This window comes from Arachis hypogaea, chromosome 11, assembly GCF_003086295.3.
Source record: "Arachis hypogaea cultivar Tifrunner chromosome 11, arahy.Tifrunner.gnm2.J5K5, whole genome shotgun sequence".
Lineage (NCBI taxonomy): Eukaryota > Viridiplantae > Streptophyta > Magnoliopsida > Fabales > Fabaceae > Arachis > Arachis hypogaea.
The window spans coordinates 12,763,055-12,774,973 of NC_092046.1; the positions used below are offsets into that span (position 1 = coordinate 12,763,055).

The 11,919-nt window shown below is 32.3% G+C and overlaps 1 protein-coding gene across 1 annotated transcript; it reads right to left on the minus strand.

The window, feature by feature from the left end:
• Positions 1–2,872: 2,872 nt before the first annotated feature.
• LOC112720304 (uncharacterized) lies at positions 2,873–5,946 on the minus strand. Its single transcript, XM_072206484.1, has 2 exons — positions 3,452–5,946; positions 2,873–3,245 (listed from the first exon to the last, which is right to left on the minus strand). The coding sequence occupies exon 1, from the start codon at positions 3,723–3,725 to the stop codon at positions 3,489–3,491; it is 237 nt and encodes a 78-aa protein (XP_072062585.1). The 5' UTR covers positions 3,726–5,946; the 3' UTR covers positions 2,873–3,245; positions 3,452–3,488.
• Between the last annotated feature and the right edge of the window lie 5,973 nt (positions 5,947–11,919).

Below are 11,919 nucleotides of genomic sequence, written 5' to 3' on the forward strand. Positions count from 1 at the left end.
TGAACGAAAAATAATTTCATATTTTCAACGATTGAATATATAGGTCACCTATCTATATATAAATTCTCATAATTCACCGAATATGATCTTTAGAATTGCCTTCGTTTGCAATAGCCAATCTAATCACTTTTCCGAAAGTGTAAAACTTTTTTCTTGAAGAAATGTTGCAATTAAAAACGGCGACATTAATACTACATTTCTTCAACAAAAATTTTCCTCTAAAGCGTAAATGATTATATTTTACTATCGCAATCGGAGACGCTTGAACAAAAATAATTTCATATTTGATAAATATTAGATACATAAGTTACTTATCTATATATAGATTCTCATATTTCACAAAATGTGATATTTTTTTGTCAATTGTCTTCATTTGCGAGAGCGAAACTAATCACTTTTGTAAAAGAGAAAAATATTTACTTAAACAAGTGTTGCAATTAAAAACATGGCATTATTCTTAGAAAAGCATTTGTTCAAGAAAAAAAATTTCTCTAAAAGAAAAATTAATTAAACTTTACTATCTCAATCAAAGACACTTGAACGAAAAATAATTTCATGTTTTTCAACTATTAAATATGTTCATCACATATCTATATATAGATTCTCATAATTTAGCAAATGTGATATTCTTTATCAGTTACCGTCATTTGCAATAACCAAATCATGACATAGATATTACGAAAGTATTTCTATAACAAAAATTTCTTTTCATAGGCAAAAATAATCAAGTTTCACTATTGCTATCGAAGGTAGTTGAATGAAGAATAGTTTTATATTTGCTAACTATTCAATGTCTCTGTCATTTATCCATATATAGATCTCACAATTAACAAAATGGGAGGTTCTTTAATAGCCAATTGTCATCCTATGCAACATCCAAGCCAATCTTTTCACAAAATTGGAGAACTTTTTAAAGAGATGCTCTCGTAAAGAATTTGGACAGAGGTTACAACAATATTTTTTTGCTAAACGGTTTTCTCTCTACTAAAAAAGATTAACCTTGACTATTGCAATATAACACCGTTGAAAGAAAAATAATTTCACATTTGTAAATGATTCAATACACGCATCACCTCCTCTATATATAGATTCTCATTGTTCATGAAATCGAAATTGTTTGTTTGCCAATTGCCATCAATTGCGATAACCAAGTTAATCATTTTTCCAGAAGAAGTTCTACAATTAACAATTTGGACATAGACATTGTGAAAACATTTATTCACAAAAAAAATTCTCATCGGAACAAAAATTTACTAAGATTCACTATTGCAATGAACTTAATTGAATGAAAAATATTTTCATATCTTCCAAATATTCAATTTATCTGTCGTTTATCTATATACATATTCTCATATTCAAAAACATTTGTGTTCTTTATTAGCCAATTGTCATTGTTTACCATAGTCAAGTTAATCATTTTCTCAAATGAGAACTTTTCCCTAGAAATGCTCCATTTCAAATTTGGACAGATATTTTAGTTAGAAAGTTCTCTATAGAAAAATTATTAACCTTGAATATTACAATAGAAGAGTTTTTAAAGAAAACTAATTTTACATTTGTAAAATGCATGTATCGCCAGTCTATATATAGATTCTAATAGTTCACAAAACATGAAATCGTTTCTTCACCAATTGCTATAGTTTGCAATAGACAAGCTCATCATTCTTCCAAAAGAGGAGAACTTTTTTCTTGAAAAAGTGCTACAATTAATAATTTGCACATAGATAAGAAAAGTTCTTCTTTGAAGGGAAAATGATTAAATTTCCCTATCGCAATCGAAAACACTTGAACAGAAAATAATTTCATATTTGCCAACTATTCAATAGATGCGCACCTATCTATATATAGATTATCATCATTCATTAAATGTTATATTCTTTTCAAGTCAATGTGGTTCTCATAAGTTTTCCTTGCAACAAGTCCACATACAAGACAAAACAAATCATTGGAAAAAATTTGATGCAATCTGGTTGAATGTGTAAGAAACTTACAAACTTCATGCTACTTTAAAATGAAAGTTTGCAGTAACTAGGAGGCATATAATAAAAGTTGAATTCTGGCTTTCAGGAATCAAGTGAGTTTCTGCAACCCGTCATGCCATTCAAAATACATGTTGTTCAAATTATACACTATGCATATATACTGTTGCCATAGTTCTAAAGCATTAAATGTTTGTCATGCAAATTCCTACATTTTGGTATCTAGATCAGCAAGAAGCTTGGCAATATAGTTAATTTAGTTTGTGATATGCAGTTATCGGAGGGAGTGTCTTGTAGTGAAATGTCCTCACATTCTCATAAATTTTACCTTAGGAATGTAAGGTTGCTTTATCTGGTAAGTAGTCTAAACATACATTCCCAGATAAGATGCATTTCTAAAAATGAAATTTGTCATATTTGTATTTTCACCGTGACCCAAAGGAAAGTTGGATTGCCAGGAGAAAGAAAATCCTTTTTTTCTATGTAAATGACTGAATTACCCTTGTACTATAAATCTTTGCCTGCCTGACTGCCTCCCACAGTCCCACCAGACCACCATCAGCTCCCATTGTTTTGGCATATGGGTAATTGTGAAAAAATACACTATATTCCCAAGAATGCTATTAGAAATCCAGACACCTGTTATAGTTATACTCATTGTTGGGAAAGCTAATCTTCAGATTTGTTTTCCCGAATAGAGAATTCTTAAGAAAATAACCATAATTCCAACAAACGCATGCCTCTTATATGCTACCCAGATAGAAATCAATAAATCATGATGTTGTGATCTCTCGTATTGATCTAGCATGACAAGAACAATTAATAAAAGCTTTTCCATACATCAACAAGCAGAGGGGAATGAATTTGGGGGAGAATAAGAAAACTTTAGGAGATGCTGATAAACTACTTCATACAATACTTACATAAATACATATACAATACACATTTAGAGTATAATTCTCATTTGGGAGGGTTGCGGATCTCTTGTATTTGAGGGACTTGTATATAAAAACTGAGTGTAATTTCTATGTAATATTAAAATCCCTTCTACACAGACATCCAATTAAAAACTACTTTTATATACATGGTAACACTTCGTTAGAGAGAGAGAGAGAGAGAGAGAGAGAGAGAAGAAAAGAAAGAAGGAAATTGTTGGTACCAGATGAGTAGTTCCTGCGAAAGAAGACTGAATATGAAACCATAAGAGTGATCCACAATCTCCTACAAACAAGAGTAAGCCGCTACGTCGCTTCACAACGATCATGCCTAAATTGAAACAATCATCAAACAGCGTAAGTCCGAGAAATAATATATCAAAAATAGCATTAATCGAAAACCAGAACAGAACATAAGAATTGAATGCTCGTTCTAGGTTTCGGTAGGTCAAAATAGTGCCCTAGGTCAAAGATGTGAGTCAAAATTGTTTTAATTTCCAGCAATAAATAACAGCAAAATGAACTTGCATAACTTACAAGTAGGGTATTGCAATCTCGGAAGAAGAATTAGAAATTAATCATCTTCGTCTTCGTCGTAATAATAGTAATAGTCGAGAGGGGGAGGAGAGAAACAGAGGAAGGTCCAAAGGAAGAGAGCGCAACGACCGAATTGGTGGAGAGGGAAACAGCAAACGAGATCCAAGAGCTGACTGCTGCTAACGCGATCATTGTCACTGATGCACGACGCTCGCTGCCATGCTTCTGCTGACACGTGTGCCACTGACACCGCTATCAAGCTGTTCAACACCATTGGGATTCAGTTGAGCTTAATTTCAACTCCGATTCAAATTCTGTTCAGGTCAAGTTTCAATGCATCAACTTCAACTGAGTTCTCTTTTTCCTTTCTTTTTTGTGGAACGAATCACATTGAAAAGACCGATTTGTGACTTCTATCCTATGTAGTATGTAGGGGTATACATAGGTCGGGCCATACCGGGTTTGGTTTAACACAATTCGATTCGAAATATAGACCGGATCTAATTTTTAGACTCTAACCCGATTCTAGACTCGATGGAACTTACGCACTTTCGGGTCGGGTAAAAACCGGGTAAAAACCGGGTCTTTATCATATAAAAATCATCTAATCTCCAACTATTATTTCACAATACACATAGTAAAATTCTCTTAAAAAAATATAATAAGAACCAACCATTTTCTAAAATTAAAGCATAACCATAATCAATACTAATATTGTCTAATAACACCAAATATTTAAATCAATACAAATAATACAATATTATGCATTAGTCTAAAGTCTCATGTATTTTAAACATAAAACATTAACTTATAATCTTATAATGACTAATAACACAAAATATTAAGGTTTACAATATTTAAATTCCACATAAGAATAACCATCATCCATCACTAATAACACAAAATATTAATTGTGTATGATGATCGGACCACCGGTTCAAGTTCGGGTGACCCGAGCTATGGCCCGGACCCGACCCGAAATAATGACCGGGTCTATTTTTAAGACCCTTACCCGACCCTAGACCCGATGAAATCACACTAAATTAGCCCCTAAAGTGTTCGGGCCGGACCGTATACAACCCTAGTAGTATGTACCGCTTTGCTTGGTATTTTTCTTCTTCTTTTTTTGTTTCCTATGGTTTGGGCTTTCAAGTTGAGCAGGCACCGGAAGTGATTGCATCTTTTTTTTCTTTTAACAAGTTTTCTCCTGTTTTTGTCCAAAATTCAAATTTGATATTAACTTCTATTTTTGGGACATCGATTTCTTTTGTTAAATATTTAAAGAAAAAAAAAGCAGCCGAGGCCTGGGATAGATGGCAACTTTGTTTGTCTCATATAAAATTGTACCAGGTTCAAAGCCACTTGACCAAAAAAAAAAAAAAAAAGCTATTGTCCTCCTATAGAAGGATAAAACATATCTTTCCCTCCCCACTTTAAAAGTCTAGGGTTCAAATTTTAGATATTGCAATTGAAGAAAAAATTTGGTAAATATGTGAGGAGTGTGTAGGTGTGTTGTGTACCTAGAATTGGAGGTTGTCCATTCCATTGGGGTACCTACCTATTGATATGAACGATATAGTTCGGCCACTATCCTTATAACCTTTTAATTTTCTCTTTTTTCGTATTCTCATATACTGACTTGAGCATCAAAGTACCTTTTATAGGTGTTCTAGCTCGTTGTGTTCTTTCTGACTGACGTATAGCTCCTCAAGAGAATCTGTTGGCGACAGTGGAGGAGGAGCTATAACTCGGTTGCATCTTCACGAACAGAACATTTGGCACCGAAAGTTATCTGACCCCACCATTATTACTTCTACTTATTCTCCTACCTTTCTTTCGCAAGTACAGTTGAGATGACTGATAACGGCATACCTCAGATGTCACCCACTGAGCTGATAGCTAGGAACGAGTGATAAACCCTTATTTTATGATTCATCCTGTGCTCAATTAAGTGTTTTTATCAATTCTTCACCCACTTATTCATGAGATTTGCATGGTTTTATAATTCCTTCCTTATTCTATGATATATGTGAAAACATGTTTCCTATGCTTGAAAAATATTTATTTTAATTATCTTTTATTATCATTCGATACCGTGATCTGTGTGTTAAGTAATTTCAGGCTTCATAGGGCAGGAATGACTTAGAGGGCAGAAAAGAAACACGCAAAAATGGAAGAAACGCACAAAATGGAGTTTTAAAGAAAATGGCAGCGACACATACGCATGGACGACGCGGACGCGTGCTTGGCGCAGAACACAAACGACACGGACGCGTGACTGACGTGTACGCGTGATAAGGAAAAACTCCAAATGACGCGCACACGTGACGGACGCCACATGCAGAAAACTGCAGAAGTCGCCCCCAGCGATTTCTGGACTCTTTTTCGGCCCAGATCCAAGCCCAGAAACACATAATAGAAGCCAGAGAATGGGAGAATCAAAAACAACAATTCATACAACATTCAAAAAGGAGAATTTTAGGTTTTAGATGTAGTTTTAGAGAGAGAGAGGTTCTCTCCTCTCTCTTAGGTTTTAGAATTAGGATTTCTTTTACTTTATGGTTATTACTTCATTTCAGGTTCAATGTTTTCAACTTTAATTTTATGTTCTCTTCTACTTTTAGTTACTCTAATGCTTTTACTTGTTAATTACTTATGTTGCCAAATCGGCTTATGAATCTTTTCATGCTAGATTTGAATATTCTATTTAATATAATTTGAGGTATTTCAGATTTATGATTGTTTTATTCTATTTATGATGCTTCCAATTTAATTTAGATTTTCCCCTTTTGGTTTTGGTTAAGTAATTGGTAACACTTGAGTTGTCAAACTCAGCAGTTGATTGAAAATTGAAATTCTCGTTGATTGATTTGGATCGCTCTAAAGCTAGTCTTTCCACAGGAGTTGACTAGGACTTGAGGATCAAATTGATTGGTCCACTTGACTTTCCTTTATTTAGTAAGGGTTAACTAAGTGGGAGCGGTAAACAATTCTCATCACACCTGATAAGGATAACTAGGATAGGATTTCCAGTTCTCATACCTTGCCAGGAGTTTTCTCTTTATAATTGTTAATTTATTTTTCTGCCATTTAAATTACTTGTTCTCTATTTCAAAAACAAAAAAAATACATTTTTTCCATAACCAATAATAAATCATACATCCCTGCAATTCCTTGAGATACGACCCGAGGTTTAAATACTTCGGTTATCAATTTTATTGGGTTTTGTTACTTGTGACAACCAAGTTTTTGTATGAAAGGATTATTGCTTGGTTTAGAAACTATACTTGCAACGAGAATTTATTGTGAATTCTAAACCATCAATCTTCAGTTCGTCAACGAGGAACTTCAAGTCAAGGTCCAAAGAATGGCTGAACTCCTGGCTTAGCACCACAAGAATGCCAACTGCTTAAACTCGGGAGATCAGCCCCCTTAAACTAGTCGGCCCAAGGAAGTAACACCGCTGAAAGCGAAGTTGACGATATCCAACCCCTTCTCTGAAGACATAATGAAATTTCAAATGCCAAAAGGCTTTACCTTACCCACTACATTGAAGCGATATGAAGGGCTCGGTGACCCACATATTCACATCACTAAATTTCAATCTATGATATTTCTGAATGGTGTTTCTGATCTTATACTATGTCGATCTTTAACTACTTTTTTGGATGGAGCTGCTTTACTTTGGCTTTTTAGTTTGCCTGCAAGTTCTATTTCGAGTTTTGAGAAATTTGTTGAAGCCTTCACAAACTATTTTGCTGCCTCCAAAATATACGTACATGGCTCAGACTACCTCAACACCATCAAACAAGGTCAGCACGAAAGCCTGAAAGACTACATGACTAGGTTTGCCAAAGCAGCATTGAAAATACCTAACCTCAACCTAAACATTCATTTACATGTGCTAAAAAGCAGCCTACATCCTGGAAAATTCCAAGAAACCATAGCAGTAGCAAAACCAGAGATCCTAACCAAATTTCGAGAAAAAAACTGCAAGGCAGATAAAATTAGAGAAACTTCGCAAAGCTCGGAAGGTAGAAAAACAACAACAACTTCACTGAGAAGATGAGAGACATCATAAAACCCAGACGGCCGAGACAGTAGAAAACTATTCAAGCTGACCCCCAAGTTTGACACGTACACACAATTCAACACCAAAAGGGAAGACATCATATAGGATATCCTCCACACTAAGCTCATCAAACCTTCGAACAAAGCGGGGACATATCAAGATTAGAAGTATGTGGACAAATCAAAACATTGTGCTTTCCACCAGAAGTTCGGACACGCCACAGACGAATGTGTGATTGCGAAAGACTTACTTGAAATGCTAGCTCACCAAGGGCTTCTTGACAAATACGTAGATGGCCGCATTCGAAAAGAAGATGGAGTGCTCTAACAATCACACAAGATGAACAACCAATCAAAGGCAACCAAAGACAAAGGCAAATGGACGACTTACCATCAACTGTCACAACCCTGAGGTGTCATAAATTGCATATCTAGAAGTTTTGCAGGTGGTGGCAACACAAGCTCGACAAGGAAACAAAGCTACCGAGCAATTAATTCCTTATAGTTATAATGACTACAGATGGGACATATTCTTGTTGCAGGCTTTTCATTTTAGTTGTCACTACAAATGGATTTAATTAATGCGTGTGATTAAAGATAAAAATTTATATGTAGTTGTTTTTATGTAAAGTTAATAATTGAAAAAAAAAGTCCAGGGGATATAAGCTAACTATAAGTCAACCTCCTTTTATTTATAATTTTAAAATTTGAAAAATTAAGTTAGTAGAATTTTTTTTTGTAACAAACCTTTTTTTTTCAACTAGTTGGCAGGAGTTGGCTTCACTTCTAGTTGGTTATCTAGTGGAACTGAAACTCCACTAGAGAGGCAATGAAAAATCTTGACAATGTATACAATAAACTGTATCCCATATGCAATTACTATAGCGATGCATAAAATATGCTTCATTGAACACTTATTATTTCGTAGGTGAGACCTAATTAAGATTACACATTAACATACTTTTTAATAGACTACATTCGGGTTTAAATTTTGACAATGTTAAGTAGCTAATAAGAACTCTTAAAAATATTGGATATATGAGTGTATAGTATTTATAAATTTGTGATGTAATGCCTAAAACTAAAAGAGTACTGCTACACATACAAATCTTTTTGGCATACAAGTTATACAAGTCACTTACATAACGCGCGCGTGAAATCACGTTGATCCTCTTTGTATCCTGCGTTCCTCCTCCTCCTCTTCCTCTTCCTCTTCCTTCTTCTTCTCCTTTTTCTTTGCGTTTCTCCTCCTTTTTCTTCGCGTGTTTCATCTTCATCGTCGTTTTTTTATTATTGTTGTTGTTGCTATATTTTTTTCCTCCTTCTCTTTCTATTGATTTTGCAACTTTATATATATTTTTCTTCTTTATTTGATTTTTTCTCCCAAGAAGAATTATGAGAATATGAATAAGAAGACGAAGAAGAAGAAGTAGCAGAAGATGAGGAGGAGGAAGAAGAAGAGTTTTGAATTATGCAAAACTTATCAGTACACATACACCGAAAATTCTTAAACAATACACTCGAATATCTTCGTGATACACCCAAATATCTTTGTGTTACACCCAAATTTGTTGCAAATACAGAAAAATGTTTCCTCTAATACTGCATTTTTTCTTATTTCTTTCTTTTTTTTAGGGCTTGTTTAGGCGTTATTCTCAAAAAATATCTTTTTTTAAATGATCTTTTTTATAAAAAAATCTTTTAAAAAAGTAAAAGTGATTTTATGTTTGGATACTTTATTTAAAAGTACTTATTTAAAAAATGTTATTGTTTGGATACAAAAATACAAAAGTATTTTTATAATAATAAATTACTTAAAAGGACATCCAATCATAAAAGAATTTATTAATAATAATAAAAGAAAAATAATTATTTATACTATTTCATTTGATCCGATAATTGATCTCTTATATTATTTCTTATTTCTTTCGTTGCCCGAATATTTTTTTGTGTTGGTTCCTCCCATTCATTAATTTCAGAATTTGTTGAACCATTTCTTACAATAGTACCATCATCTTCATTGGCTTGTAACGAAATAATATCTTCAAACTTTGCAAAATACTTATGTCATCAGAATTCATCATTCTTATAAAATTATGAAGGGTGAAACATGCAACAATAATATCATGCTGGGTTTTAAATTTGACTCTTAATGACATGTTTTGTAGTATCTTTCATCTTGCTTTGCATACTCCAAAGGTCCTTTCAATTACTGTCTTTAAACTTGAATGACAAAAGTTGAACTTTTCATTATTTGACCTAAAGTTTGGTGCTAATCTAAATGGTGGAATACTGGAATATGATACCTTGTATGACGATAAGGTTCTAAAAATCCCTTAAAAGTTGGATAACTAGCATCAACTAAGTAATATTTACTTGAAACACATTAAAAAATATACAAAAATCAAGTCAGATATTAGCATAAAAATGAATGTAACTTTAAAATAAACTTAAATGACATAACTAACCTTCTCATGGATGTGAAAACTAGTATATTTTTTATCTTTATATATGATTATATTTTATATCAAATCATTAAAGATTTTATCTCAAAATATTGCATGATTTGAATATTAATGTAGTACATTCATCAATAAAAAAAATGGATAAAAGATGTCTTTTCAAAATTTTAGTAAGGATATTTTTGTCTATCAATTATTACAAAATATCTTTTTTATTAAGAAAAAAAGATCTTTTGAAAAAATATAAATTGTAACTTCTCAAAAAAGAATTTTTTTTTATTTTTTTAGTGCTTTTACTTTTACTACTAAAAATTTGCCAAATACACTAAAAAATAAAAAAAGATATTTTTGTTATCAAAATAATGGCACCTACCCAAACAAGCACTTAGTTGAATGAATGTAAATTCATCATTTTTTAAGTAATTTTGTAGCATTATGTGTTTCTTCTTCTTCTTTGTTTGATTTTTTTGTTTTTATTCTTGTTAAAAGAGTAAAACACTTGAGAAGGTAAAATAAAAAGAAAAAGATGAATAAAAAAAGAAGAAGAAGAAGATAGTGATGATGATGATGATGAAAAAAGAAGAAGTAGCAGAAAATAAAAAGGAGAAAGAGGAAGAATTTTGAATTATGTAGAACTTATCAGCACACATATACCAAAAATTCTTAAACAATACACTCGAATATCTTCGTGTTTCACCCAAATATCTTTGTGTTACACCCAAATTTGTTGCAAATACAGAAAAATGTTTCCTCTAATGCTGTATTTTTGTCTTCTTCTTTTTTCCTTATTTCTTTCTTTCTTTTAGTTGAATGAATATAAATTCATCTTCCAAATAATTTTGTAGTATTATGTGTTTCTTCTTCTTCTTTGTTTGATTTTTTTGTTTTTATTCTTGTTAAAAAAGTAAAACAAGAAGAAATTTGAGAAGATAAAAAATGATGATGATGATGAAAAAGAAGAAGTAGAAGACAAAGAGGAGGAAGAAGAAGAATTTTGAATTATGTAGAATTTATTAGTACACATACACCGAAAATTCTTAAACAATACACTCAAATATCTTTGTTTTACACCCAAATAATATCTTCGTGTTATACCCAAATTTGCTGCAAATATAGAAAAATATTTTCTTTAATTGCAGAACTTTTACATTACATTCAATTCAAACCATCAACGATGAAACATTATTCACCTACAGAATCATAAATTACTAACGATAAATTAACTAGAATCGAACCACACCTCAGCTACTTGATTGGATTCAAAAGAATAATCAATTTCGTGCTGATTCAATTGACAATTTGAATTTGAATTATTCATTATATTCAACAAGATAACTGATTATGGAGGAGAAGAAATTCCAATGAAAAAGAAGGGAGAAGAGGAGGAAGAGGTGGTGTCAGTGACAACGATAACGAAAAAAAATAAGAAAAAGAACGTACGCACGTGAATATAAATAACTTATATAGACTTTCTCAAAAAATAACTTGTATGTGAAGAATAATTGAAACTAAAAAATGTCCAATCCATTTGAAGAAAAAAGACCCTTGTTATTTCCACACGTCACCACATATGTTCTACAAAAATGGAAGATTTTGATTCTTCTACAGCAGAACAACCGCCAATAAAATATCCTATAGGAGTAGTGACCTGTCACGTTGGCCGTTAAACTAGCGATATCTAAAGTAGGTAACTCTTCAAACACACATATTTAGTAAAAATCATATTTAATTTCTTTTTATTTTAATTCACACACCAACTTAGTTGCTCTGAGTTAAGATTCAGATTCAGATACTATGTGATGTTGACTGGTAAAAACAAATTCAAACTACTCTACTGTAAATTATGCAAATAAGAAAATTCTATTTCCTTAAACACCAAATCGGTATTGAGTATGAAGAAAGGGAACACCAAAGATTCTACTCTTACACTACATA

Coding starts and splice junctions, on each gene's coding strand:
- LOC112720304 (XM_072206484.1), bottom strand. CDS start 3,725: ATGGTGTTGAACAGCTTGATAGCGGTGTCAGTGGCACACGTGTCAGCA.